The sequence below is a fragment of the Schistocerca americana genome, chromosome 8 (genome assembly GCF_021461395.2).
Source record: "Schistocerca americana isolate TAMUIC-IGC-003095 chromosome 8, iqSchAmer2.1, whole genome shotgun sequence".
NCBI classification, from domain to species: Eukaryota; Metazoa; Arthropoda; class Insecta; order Orthoptera; family Acrididae; genus Schistocerca; species Schistocerca americana.
The window spans coordinates 465,799,062-465,813,425 of NC_060126.1; the positions used below are offsets into that span (position 1 = coordinate 465,799,062).

Here is a 14,364-nt window from a genome sequence, read left to right on the forward strand (position 1 = left end):
CAAAAGCAGAGTTCCATTGCAGAGACGAGAGCATGACTTCACAGGGCCGACAACGCCATCCACGACTTTCTGTATAACAATGGGGTTAACAGTAGCAAAAGTCTGGTTTTTGTCTAAATGTGAGAGTACTAGATATCGAGGTGCAACAGGAAGAGACATGGAGGCAGGAGCCTCATTCCAGTTTCTTTTATGTGAAACACATGGAGAAAGAGAAGGAAAATCAGTCATTGGGAAGAAGTCCCCTACAACTGCCAGTGTCTTTGATGGCCGCTCCTTCCAACCAGGGGCCATCTAAAGGGGAGCCCCCCGCCTTAGGTGATTGTCCTCACCTTACATCACACCTCCCGAACAACAGACGGAGGGACCAAGCAGCAGAGGAGAAAGGTAACAGCTCATTCAGTCACCTCTCCCTGGGCCTGGCCTGTACCAGGGAGTATTTGCGGGCCCTACATGCTAACTCTGGGCTGGGAATTACCCATTACTCAGTCTCCTGCTACGCGACAAACGCGTGGCTGGCCATCAGGCACACACAGGAAGGAGAAGAGGGGGCAGTAACAGGGAGGGGGCAGTAACAGGGAGGGGGCATAAGGCTGCATTCACACTGCCGGCCGGGCTGACGCGTACTGGCTCAGCTCGTGCCTAGCCAGCTCTGGCCAACGAGTAGTGCATTCACATTGCGCGCCGCGCCGAGCCGGGACGGCGAAATGGGGGAAAATCCACTTCTCCAATTTTCATGTTTTAAAAATTCTTAGCGGTATACAAGACTTCGCCACATCGTTTTATGAACTTATTTTTTCCTTAAAAGCGTTACTTACATCGTGAAAAAAGAAAAAGTCTGCTTCTCGTTTCGCATGATTTCTTAGTTTCGTAACGCTTTCCAACCGATTTTGAAGAAAGTATGCGGCTAAAGAATCTGATTTTTGTACACATGGTAGTGCAACATCTTAGCTTTGTATTGAATCATTTATCTTTCCATATTTCTTAACAGTCATTGTGAAATGATGCTATTTGTCAACGTTGTGCACTTGATTTACAAATCTTGTAGTGAAAAAGTTATGTAGCGAGTAGCTTACTGTTAGATCCGTTTTAGACCATACATTGTTGCGAATGAAATGTAGCTAACAGTATCAAAAAGTTTTTGAAATGATAATGATACTGATATCTGTCTCTGGTCTCAAGTAATGCGAGCTATTCAGTGGCGTCAGTGCCGCGTCCGCAAGACACGGAGTTCGGGCGGTTACAGCTTGGTTTAGTGTAGTCATATAATGCAGGACAGAAAATACTAATTACTAGTGATCAGCGCAGACCTAGTGCCGGTCCCTCGTATTATTTTAATGGTCTCATTCTCTAGATAAATCCAAATGTATAAGAATTTTTCCCTCGGCAACTGGACAATCATCTGCTATGCTTTTATAATTGGCCACACATTGCATCACAAAAGACAAACAATTATTTGTCATCAACATCCTACAATTAGTATGACGTACATTTCGTATTTCGAACTAAAAGATAACTGAAGCGCAATTCTGTAGTCTCGTTGTCTACTTTGACACAAAAAATAATGGAGTGTTAATGAAACTACTGTAGATCGGCAAAGATGTGCGTTTCATTGTTCTTCATTATTTTTTTTTTTCTTCCTTGGCGGGCTGCGCTGCACTGTCAAGGTAATCCCCACTCTTTGGCTAAATGGCTGGCCGGAGGCCAAATAAATAAATTTAAGAAGATCCTCACCCTTCGACAGCTGACAAGCAAGTCAGTAGAAAACGCAGCTGCAGTCAACAGTCGCTCGCCTTTAGCTAGTCTGTGCTGTCGTGTAGAACAATGTCTTCACTCTTTTATTGGTATTGTTTTGACTCTGCAGTAACTCGTCGAGTTTTGAAGTATAGAAGAACTAGGAGGTTATGGATTCATCCCATAAATAGCGACAGACATTTAGGAGAGTTTTTTTTCTTTATATGTAGAACTTAAAAACTATCCTGAAAAATTTTATTCAAATTACGGAATGAATCATAATACATTTCAGTATGTGCTGCAGAACATTCAAGACAAAATTTCTAAACAGAACGCAAATTTTCGCAGAAGTATAACAGCAGAAGAAAAATTATGTATAACGATTAGGTAAGATTCGTTAGTACACACTTTTTGGTTTGCAGTAGAACTTTGTACAGCATTCACTACCTCCAATTAATTGTAGTCATTCTTTTGTATTTTAAATTTCACAAACGCTTACCTCTGAGGGGAAGAGAGTTTATGGGACTCCTGAGAATCATTACGAAGTAATTAGATTCGTCATTTTGGGTAATGTCTTGCTGTGCCTTCAACGAAGAATCGCAGAAAAACTCCTTTAGAATTTTCCAACTTTTTTCTTCATGATGCAGCGCTTGGCAGTGGTGATGGTTCATCATGTGGAGCCACTGATGACCTCACAGAATTCTTTTCATTACCTTGTAAGATAGACAGAGTGATAGGCGAAGGTTCTATTTCCACTGATAAGGAACTGCCACAGCATGCCTTTACAACGCATTATCATCTGGTAGGGACACATTTCTGTCCCTCAGTGACACTCATATCTGTCTCCGTTTACAAGTAAAGGCGAACTATTCAGTGGCAGCAATGCCGCGATCGCTGGCAAGCTATTGTTGTAAATGCATGTAAATACGGTAGATTAAATAAATGAAATAAAAGTAATTTCGCATGTATCATTATAATAAACATAATTTTTCCTCACTGATTGTGAAATGTGAGGTAACATCTTAAAATAAAAGACGTGTGCAGTCACACTTGTGATGAAAGCAGAAGGGAGACGTGTGATGCGTGTACTGCAGAAGCTGTAGTGCTGCTCCACAGGCTCGCGCCTGCGGTCGGCTCGCGCCGGCAATATTAAACACTCGGGATGTCGCCAGCTCAGCTCCGGGAGGCTCACGCCGTGTCGGTGCGGCCGCCAGTGTGAACACCGCAATTCAAAACCATGTGTTTGATATCGAAGCGGGCGGCGGCCCGGCCGGCAGTGTGAACGCAGCCTAAGACTGTCACAGTGAATGGAGATTATGTTGAAAATTTGGATTTTCTAGCCACAAGAGTGGGCAATAATATAAAGTATTGGAATCATGAATAAAAACAATTTGCTTTCAGGAAAAAAAAAAAAAACACTGTTGCATTACTTATTTAATGTCCCTCTTAGTATCATCCAATACATTACCTCCACTGGTAAGAAAATCGGATTGGGTCGATTTAATGACCCCACGTGAAGGCATGGCAATTTGGGATACCTCAATGTATAATTCTTCTCTCTTTTGAAGTACTCTGCCACTGTTATCTGTCTACCATCATCCAATTTGAACCTGCAAGACAAAGAATATTTACAGCATTAGAACACACACACACACACACACACACACACACACACACACACACACACACACAGCTACACATACTGATAGTGGAACAAATCTCATTGTAGTGTAAACTGTCAAAGGTATTAACAGTGCAATTACGAGAAGACTAAACAAATCTGTCATCCATTCCATGTCAAGGAGTACTAACCACAAGCACAGCCCAGTTCTGAGCAAACAGACATTATTTGACGAGACACATAGATCATCTCTCCGGAATGGAAATCTCCACTTTACTCAGTGGTTGAAACAACAGTCAACAAGCCCTGTTAATTTACTTCTTTAAAGAACTGGAATTCTCACTTCATGTGTTGTCAGCAGCAATGTATCACACATTTTATGTAGTTTTGTATTTTGTAATTTGTACAGAGTGATGAGAATATACAGGGTGTCCTAGAAGTAATTATCAGTATTCAGGGGTGGGAGGAATGCTCATTTAAAGCAAAAAAACTTCATATGGACATAAAGCCTATTCTGAATGATTTAACGTATATTTGTTTTGGGATTAGCGGCACACACGTGTGTCTTACACACCGTACCTCTTTGGTGTTATATTCTGGCCCATACTACCTCACTACTTTCAACCTCTGTTTGGGTTGTCTTTCTGTCATTAAACTAGCCCACTGACTGCACAACTGTCCATAGTGTGTTATGAGTGAAGAACTGGAAGGGATTGACATCATCAGAGAGGAGCACTAGTTACCTGTCTGCGTACACACACTGGCTAAAATGCAACACATCTACACCAATGAAGAATATGCAGATGTGGCATACATTTACAGGCTCAGTGATCTCGGTGCTTCTGCTGCTGTATAAGAACACAATCGGTACTTTCTGACATGTCGAATTCCTGTTCATACTGTGTGGAACTTTGCAAACTGCATGTCATAACGTTTAATAACTGCTGTATGTGTGTACACATGTGAACTTTATGTGGTATGCAATCATACAGAAAAAAAATAACAATGTACGTCAAACATTTTCTAACTCTGAAACCATTCAGAATAGTGCATATGTCCATCTGAAGTTTTCCACTTCAAGTAAGCATTCCTGCCATATCCCTGAATACTGACCATTCCTCCTGACCCACTCTTTATGGTTAATGGCAAAATTATTAGCAACTACTCTGAGTACAGCTAGGACTGATAAGAAGATAATTTGAAAGAAGATTTTTTTCCTGATCATGTAATCACTGTAAAAAAAATATAACTAGACTTACAGTGTGTGTGTGTGAAATATTATGGGACTTAACTGCTAAGGTCATCAGTCCCTAAGATTACACACTACTTAACCTAAATTATCCGAAGGACAAACACACACACCCGTGCCTGAGGGAAGACTCGAACCTCCGTCGGGACCTGCCACACAGTCCATGACTGCAGACTTACAGAGTTACCTGAGTTATTGATCAACTGGATTAAGTTAAAATTTGATTCAAATTCATCGAATTAGGCTCTGAAGAGCACATATGATACTACGACTAAACAAATTGAAAATACCATCACAATTCTTTTAGACTCGGTGACAGTTTCAACTCCTTACAATGCTAATGAAGACTTTTGTTATTACTGACAGGACAAAAAACAATGTACAACAAACTGTAGTTCATTTAAATTGTATTGGACAGTTATGCATATTACAGGCTCTCACGTTTCCAATTACACCCATTAAATCTGATACTATCATCAACTGCCACCACGCCAACTTCTACCAAAGTGTGACAATCTCAGGTGTATGACAAACCCCAATAGGAGTATGGTTTTGACTACTGTCACTATGACATAATATCTACAAACTCCATATTAGAGACTAAATTACAAAACAGGCACTACGGTCTTGATTCAGGGAATTCTGGCATGTCTAGCAATTTGGTAAAGATTGTATTGAAATTATTATAAAAATCTATACTGAACTTACAAAATCAAATAGCCAGTTTTACTACTGTGTTGTTGAGGAAGACACTGCAGTTATTGATGTGCATGCATTCAAGGACCTGTTGACTTGAGAACCAGAAGGCAGTATCTCAAACTACTGTGGTCTGACTCAGCCATTTAGACACAACAGGACTAACCTTCCTTGCACGGTGCCTCTTACACACAGACAACTTGACACATGCATTTCAGCTGACAGACAAATGGTGCACCCATCTGATCTATTGTATTTCCCCAGTCTCAGGTAAAAAACTGAAAATTTCACATTTTACAGACATATTGCCTACCTGAAAAAGTAATTACCAACAAGAGAGATAGAGAATTATTTTAATTCTGATATACTGCCATTTTACAACAATTGTATGAGAATCTCCTGGTTCGCATAGAGAAGAGATTCTGAACTGCACACTGGGGGCAGCAAAAACCTTGCCACTATGCTGACACTGCGCTTATTTACTGAGTGGTAACTTTCTTGAGTATTAATTGTGCCGAATCCAGTGAATTCTCAATTTTTTCTTATAGAAAAATGAAAAATGTGGCAGTTCCAATGAAAAGCTAGTTAATGAGACCCTGTATTGATTAACTGTTCGCACTCACTCGAGCCTGAGGGCACTTGACTTGGCAGAATTGACGCGATATGTGCGTTTTGACGCACTCTGGTTTGGCAGCTTGTATTCCACTTTGAGACCTGAAAACACAAATGCAAATAATTAAATTTTCTTCAAAAATTTTGATGACAGAACACACAAAGTAAATTAACTACAAACCTTTGAGGAATGCCGATAAATCTGCTTCTTGTTCTTTATTCAACTCCCTGTCGGGATCGAATCGACTATACTGAGATCCTAAGACTTCTTCCATAATCGATTTAACATCTTTTGGTGCCGGGAATCCTTTATGTGCCACTGTGACCAAAAATACAATATAAATAACAACTCTGTGACAACTAAACTATCAATGACAGATGAAATTTTTAAAAATCTTAATCTTTGCGAGAACAGACAACCCTACTTACTAGCCGAAATAGAGAAAATGGACTTAGAACCAGCACAGGCAAGAACTGCTTGTAACTTCAAGCTTCTGAAGTGGATGGAACTGTGCCCCCACATCTACACATTTAACATTTGCTACGTGTGAACAACAACACCAACTGAGTCATCAGAGTTAGCCTCAGTAGAAGAATACATTTTCCAGTTCAACTTCCAGTGCATTCAAGGTCAGGGGGAAGGGGGGAGGGGGGAGGGAGGGAGGGAGGGCAATAAGTCTTCCAACAAGAAAGTGAAAATTAGTTCAGAATCAGCCTAACTATTTGCACCAAATGATTTGCGAAATTTAATTACAAACCACAGTTGTGGTGAGTAATCTGCTCTATGATTATCATTCGCTCTACTATCACTAATTACTGGCCTCAGCACACAGTAAGGTTCAGGGTGTATACATGAACAAGTAAAAAAAATTCCCAGACTTTTCCCGGATTTCCCAGTTGACAATACACTTTCTCCGGTGTGAAAATACAGTTTCTCAATATTAAGTGACAGTATACTTTCCATCGAAACTGTAAAAACATATCAATCCTTTGAAAAGTTATGGTTTTATGCACCTGTGTAGAATTTACCAGCACTTTAGAAAACAAAACTCAGGGGAAAAAGCATATTTTGGAAAGATGTTTGATGTGCAGTAACATGTACGCTGTATATTTTCGTATTATGAAAGTTGATCTCGCCAGACGATGATATCGGATATTCAGAGCATAGGACACGTGATGTAGTCAGCCAATAGCAGCATCACTGTTGAGTAGTGTGAACACACAAATACGAAAAGTTAATACTTTAAATTAATATACATAGCGTTACTATAAGAAAAGAAAAGCTTTCACACACAATATTGGTCTCCAAGATTAATAAGCTGAAAGAGAAGCTAAGCTTTCACATACGATGTGAATCTTTTTTGTGCGTTTTACACTTTACGATACATCACACAACTGAGCCAGTAAAATTTTTAACAACTTAAGTGTCTGATTTGGGCTCGAAATTCTTCTAAATGGCTAGTCATCAAAGAGTTGATTTTTAAATGAGAGTCAAACACACTGCGATTTAAGAAATTCATCGTATACTCTCGCGCACAGCTCATCTTGCGTAAGAGGAAATTTACTTTGAAAGTAGCGCTTCCCAAACCACCATTAACAATAATTTTCCTGCAACCTGTAAGAAACAGATTTGTTCCAGTAGTTGCCATAGAGCACCAGGTAACACGTGTCACTGCGCTTGCGCAGCTACAATGACGTACGAAGCCCTTATTTTTGTATGTGTAAACATTAAAAGAGCTTACATTATGTCATAAAAAAATAAAAAATAAGAGAGAGAGAGAGAGAGAGAGAGAGAGAGAGAGAGAGAGAGAGCAGAGGATACTCCAAGAGCATCGGAGTTTCATGAACCATACTAAAATGCATAATTCGGCTTAAAGTGCAAATTCGTATGTCCAGATTCCCAATGAAGTAGGTCTCTAACTGATATTAAGCTTTTCAGTGTGGTTTTCGGGATGTAAATTTTCTTGGAGTACCAATACTGTATTATCTCATGTTTGATTCTTTATTATGGCATAATGCCTTACATGCTAGGAGATGAAAACATGCACTTGAAATGCAGCGAACATGTTTAAACGAGCCAATAGTGTGGAATTAAACACATTTCAAATAAATTAGCTGTCTAAGTGGAAAAAATTTAAAAAACTTCATTGTTCTGCAAGGTGATTAATGCTGATGCTGGTAGAGACACCAGCTGAGCTCTTAAAGACTGCGAAGATATTAATCTGGGTGCCAAAACTCCTTAAGGATACCTCTTCAGAGAGACTAATTGAGAAAACAGGTTTTCAAAACCCAAAAGTCTCAACAGCGGATTGGAAGGTAGTCAACTGGAAAGTTGCACCAAATAGCCAAACCCTTGTGGTGGACGTCCGAGAGAAGTCCCTGCCTGAGGGCAATGCAGGAACAGGACCTGAGGCTATTCTTGGGGTTCTCGCAGGTTGCCATCAGGGTAATCAAAGGCATCAGAAGCAGCAATGGCGGCAAGATGGAGACAATGTGCTGCAGATAAATCTACAACACACTAAAGGGGCCACTGCTACTAGAGTCATCATCTGGGAGGACAGCAAGTGGACATAGCCCCGATTCAGGAGCCTTATTTATATAAAGGGGGCGTTTCAGGCCTTGGTGGCACTGGAGGTAAGCTGGTTTATGCTAGAAACACCAGAATGTGTATTAATGTAAAAAATGGATCCCCTTCATGCCGATAGCATACTTTTGTTCTAGGGACTTAGTGACCATCAGGATGGGGTAACATGAGGAAGGTGTCACGTGGGAGTTTGTAATGGCCTCGGCACACCTACCTTACGAGGATAGTGCTCCTCCTCAGGTGAGGAGACTGTGCACAACAGGGTGACTGATGATTTGTTGGATGCGATGCTAATGCCTACAACTTAGTTTCGGGCGGCACCAACACCAACAGTAGAGGTGAGAACTTTCTAGAATCTCTTCTAGCTAATAACTCAGAGGTCCTCAATAGGGGCAAGGAACCTACATTTAGGAATAAAAGAAGGGAAGAGGTAATTAACATAACCTTTGGTTCCACTTTGATGGGTAGTTATGTCAAACAATGGCATGTGGCTTTAGGGCCATCCTCATCAGACCACGTGTACAGGGTTATTACAAATGATTGAAGCGATTTCACAGCTCTACAATAACTTTATTATTTGAGATATTTTCACAATGCTTTGCACACACATACAAAAACTCAAAAAGTTTTTTTAGGCATTCACAAATGTTCGATATGTGCCCCTTTAGTGATTCGGCAGACATCAAGCCGATAATCAAGTTCCTCCCACACTCGGCGCAGCATGTCCCCATCAATGAGTTCGAAAGCATCGTTGATGTGAGCTCGCAGTTCTGGCACGTTTCTTGGTAGAGGTGGTTTAAACACTGAATCTTTCACATAACCCCACAGAAATAAATCGCATGGGGTTAAGTCGGGAGAGCATGGAGGCCATGAGATGAATTGCTGATCATGATCTCCACCACGACCGATCCATCGGTTTTCCAATCTCCTGTTTAAGAAATGCCGAACATCATGATGGAAGTGCGGTGGAGCACCATCCTGTTGAAAGATGAAGTCGGCGCTGTCGGTCTCCAGTTGTGGCATGAGCCAATTTTCCAGCATGTCCAGATACACATGTCCTGTAACGTTTTTTCGTAGAAGAAAAAGGGGCCGTAAACTTTAAACCGTGAGATTGCACAAAACACGTTAACTTTTCGTGAATTGCGAATTTGCTGCACGAATGCGTGAGGATTCTCTACCGCCCAGATTCGCACACTGTGTCTGTTCACTTCACCATTAAGAAAAAATGTTGCTTCATCACTGAAAACAAGTTTCGCACTGAACGCATTCTCTTCCATGAGCTGTTGCAACCGCGCCGAAAATTCAAAGCGTTTGACTTTGTCATCGGGTGTCAGGGCTTGTAGCAATTGTAAACGGTAAGGCTTCTGCTTTAGCCTTTTCCATAAGATTTTCCAAACCATCGGCTGTGGTACGCTTAGCTCCCTGCTTGCTTTATTCGTCGAATTCCGCGGGCTACGAGTGAAACTTGCCCGCACGCGTTCAACCGTTTCTTCGCTCACTGCAGGCCGACCCGTTGATTTCCCCTTACAGAGGCATCCAGAAGCTTTAAACTGCGCATACCATCGTCGAATGGAGTTAGCAGATGGTGGATCTTTGTTGAACTTCGTCCTGAAGTGTCGTTGCACTGTTATGACTGGCTGATGTGCGTGCACTTCAAGCACGACATACGCTTTCTCGGCTCCTGTCGCCATTTTGTCTCACTGCGCTCTCGAGCGCTCTGGCGGCAGAAACCTGAATTGCGGCTTCAGCCGAACAAAACTTTATGAGTTTTTCTACGTATCTGTAGTGTGTCGTGACCATATGTCAATGAATGGAGCTACAGTGAATTTATGAAATCGCTTCAATCATTTGTGATAGCCCTGTATATTAAGTGCGAGGTTGAAATGGGCATTAGACAGACCGTGTCCTACAGGAACCCCAGGAGAATGGACTGGGAGGCATATAGGAGGGACCTCCACTCAAGCCTATCTGAAGTCAGTACTTTGATAAGGAATCCAGTAGAGTTTGAGGAGATAGCAGAGGAAGTGACCTTTGCGATCATGACCTCATACCACAACAACTGCTCAATCGCTAAGAAGTGCAGAGTAGGAATGTATCTTTGTGTAACAACAACCTGGAATCACAGAGGAAACAGGTACGAAGACTGCTTAACCTTGTGAGAAGGAAAGGACAATGGGCAGAATTTCTGGAGGCCCTTGTCAAATACAATCTTGCAATTAAGCAAAGCTGGCGTCCTGGAAGGTATTCTGTGATGAGGTAGAGGGTACAGCTGCTCAGGCCAGACTTCACACAATCCTCACTAGGATACCAACTAATCCAAGAGGAACTGTAAGGAAAGAGGATAGGGAGGACAGCACATGAAATGCTGGAAATACTACTCAAGACTCATTTTCCTCAAAGTACTCTGACAGACAACATAAGAGACCAGGATGAGATCCCTGAGAGATATTGGTTTTCAAGTATTTGAAGGGAGAACTGAGAATCTGCCAGAGAATATGTTGACCATAGTAAAATCCAATGGGCGGTGGAAACATTCCAACCGTTCAAGTCACCTGGCCCAGATGTAATTTTTCCAGCACTTCTGCAACAAGTAGGAGTGAACTTAACAAGATTCCTAAGCAGGTTATTTAGGGTTAGCCTAGCAGCAGGAATCACTCCTAACATCTGGAGGGCATCAAAGGTTGTCTTCATTCCAAAGCCATGGACAATTGATCATACCAAGGCCAAGGATATGAGACCAATCAGTCTGTCCTTTCTTCTTAAAACATTAGAAAAGCTGGTCAATGTGCACATTAGGGAGGAGAAGGTTAACTAGGGTGCCTCTACACATAAACCAACAGGTGTAACAACCAGGAAAATTGTGTTAAACTGCACTCCACCAACTTGTTGGGAAGGTGGAGAAAGCACTACACTTTCAGGAAATGCCCTCTGACATCTTCTTTGACATTGCAGTGCCTTTTAGCAACACGACGAGGTGCATGGCTTGGAGACCACCATTTGCAGGTGGATTAGAGCCATGTTTAGAGGTAGAAGCCACCACGATACAAGAAAAAATGGTAATCGACACCACCAGAAGCTGTCCACAAGGAGGGGCCCTGTTCCCTCTACTGTGGAACCTTGTGGTGAATGAACTCATAGAATTAAACTAAGACACTGCTTTTGCCAGGGATACGCAGACTATCTTGTCATAGTAATACTTAGCAAATTTTCAAGTACAGTCAGTGCTATCACATAAGGAGCAATGAACATTATGCAACACTGGTGCAGGAAACAGGATCTAAGGGTCAGTCCTAAGAAGACTGTTGTAGTACAATTTACAAGGAAGCAGATCCAACACACACATTGGAATCTTGAGCTTCTCGATGAAACTCTACCAGTGAAGGGGATAGTGAAATATCTAGGGGTAACCCTGGATGAGGAACTACTGTGGACCCCTCACATAAGGAGCACCTGTTCCAAGGCGAAAGGTACTCCAATGAGTACCAGGAGAGCTTGTGGTAAAATCTGGGGCTTAAACCCCAAGAGTATGTACTGGATATACACCACAGTATTAAGACCTATTATCACCTATGAGGCTACAGTGTGGTGGAAAAAGTTAGAACAGCAGGTAGCTGCTAAGGTGGAGAGAGAGGCCTACTTAGCCATTACAGGTAGAATTAGCAGCACACCCACTGCTGGGATCGAAATCATGCTGGACATGCCCCCATTATACCTGTGGGTACTAAAATACTGAGTAAGGTAGGCATAGGTATGGTTGGGGAAATGCCAGCCAACTAAATAACAAATCCCAGCTGCTTCAACAAGCCTTTCTACAGAAGGTCTGTGAGTGATACTTATAGAGAGAGGATAAATTGTAATATTTGTGAGTTCTGTAATAATCTAGGAACAATATTTATCGATCCAAATAAGTTTTTAAGCAACAAATGTCTGGGGAAAGATGGTACGCACTTAAACAGGGTAGGCTCCAAGACCTTCACTACGATGATTACTGATATTTGCAACATTATAAATAATAAGGGAAACTAATAAGCAGAAGAGGGGATCATGAATGCTGAAAAGATCAACTCAAAAATACAAAACTCAGATTGTATCCCAAGACCTGCTGGTCAATAGTAAATGAAATAAGAGATAATAAAACAAAACAAAAACGTAACATCGACATACAGATATCTAATAACAATATTGATGTCACCAATCCTCAGGAGATCACTGACATTTTTCATGACTATTTCATAGATATCATGGAATCTGACTTTTGCACCACAGATAAAGTACCTGTTGGAAGTCTTGCTGAGGACAATTCTGAACCTAATAAACTCCATGAACTTGAAATCAAGGGTATTTTGCAGCTCATCAGAGAATGTAAAAACAAAAAAAATCTGCTGGCTGGGATGAAATTTCTCCATTTTTACTTAAACAGTGCAAAAATAATCTAGCATCTCCTTTGGTGCATCTAATAGTGTCTAGGAGTGTTCCCTGACATACTAAAATTAGCCATTGTTAAATACAAAAAATGTGACAAACAACTAGTAGAAAATTACAGACTATACACTTTAACTTCTGTTTTTAGCGAGTTAAGTGAAAAAATAATTCTGGAATATATGTTAGAGCATGATAATAACCACAACATCCTGGGAGACTTTCAGCATGGCTTCAGAAGTGGTCGTACCACCATGACTGCAACACTTCAATTTATGCTGACACCTCTTGACAAAACAGATGACAGCATGCAAGTAGCTGGACTTTTCCTAGACTTATCAAAGGCTTTTTATAGGGTTGATCATAAGGTACTTCTGTTAAATCTGGCCAGAGATGGCATAAGTGGGAAAACTATTGCACCTCATCACATCATTTTAAAAAAAACAGAAGACAATGTACCTCAATTTCACACAATAATGGATAAACATTAACAAGTTACACATCAAGGGTCAGGAATATTAAGTTTGGTGTGCCTCAGGGATCGATAATTGGTCCCTTCCTTTTTATATGTCACGTTAATGACTTCCCAAAGATAGTAAAAAATGATATCTTCATTGCAATGTATGCAGATGACCCTTCAGGCCTCTGTTGGGGAAACGATATTCTTAATCTTGGCATAGAGGTAAAAAAAAGGAAAAGTTTGAAAATGACAATATAAAAGTCAACTTATAAAAACCAAATATAATCCCTTCAATGTTGGTGATTTGCACACTTGTATTGATTGTCAAGATAGTAATATTTTAAGGAAAATCTGCAGTGAGTGTAAATTCCTAGATATATGCATAGACAGCAAACTACTTTGAACACAACAAATTGACAATGTATGTGCAAGGCTATCATCTAGCCTATATGTTTTAAGAAGAATACCTCCATACGTCAATACCTAAACAATGAGGATGATGTATTTTGGTTTAATACATCCATTTCTAGCATATGGTCTTTCATTGTGGGGCGGGGCTTCCAAAACTCATGTAGACTGAGTAAACTCCAGAAAAGAGCCTTGAGAATATCAGGCAAAAAGGATGCTAGAACATTATTTAAGGGATTGTTTATAGATTTTAAAATTCTGACTATCTATTCTATGTATACTGCAGTATTAACGGTGTAAGATAAGAATTATACGACATAATGCAGAAATAAATTATCATAATACTAGACAAATACAAAATTTCATATGATAAACGAGAGAGAGAGAGAGGGGGAGGGAGGGAGAGAGAGGGGGAGAGAGGGGGAGGGAGGGAGTGAGAGGGAGAGAGGGAGTGAGAGGGAGAGAGGGAGTGAGAGGGAGAGAGGGAGTGAGAGGGAGAGAGGGAGTGAGAGGGAGAGAGGGAGTGAGAGGGAGAGAGGGAGTGAGAGGGAGAGAGGGAGTGAGAGGGAGAGAGGGAGTGAGAG

The 14,364-nt window shown here is 41.0% G+C and overlaps 1 protein-coding gene across 1 annotated transcript in view; it reads right to left on the reverse strand.

Annotated features, from left to right (window-relative positions):
- Window positions 1–14,364, reverse strand: part of LOC124546027 (protein argonaute-2) — a 280,008-nt gene that overhangs the window by 101,065 nt on the left and 164,579 nt on the right. The window contains exons 10-12 of the mRNA XM_047125002.1: window positions 6,091–6,228; window positions 5,921–6,011; window positions 3,200–3,341 (exon numbers count right to left, since the gene is read on the reverse strand). Coding sequence (XP_046980958.1) covers window positions 3,200–3,341; window positions 5,921–6,011; window positions 6,091–6,228 — 371 coding nt within the window. The remainder of the gene's footprint in view (window positions 1–3,199; window positions 3,342–5,920; window positions 6,012–6,090; window positions 6,229–14,364) is intronic.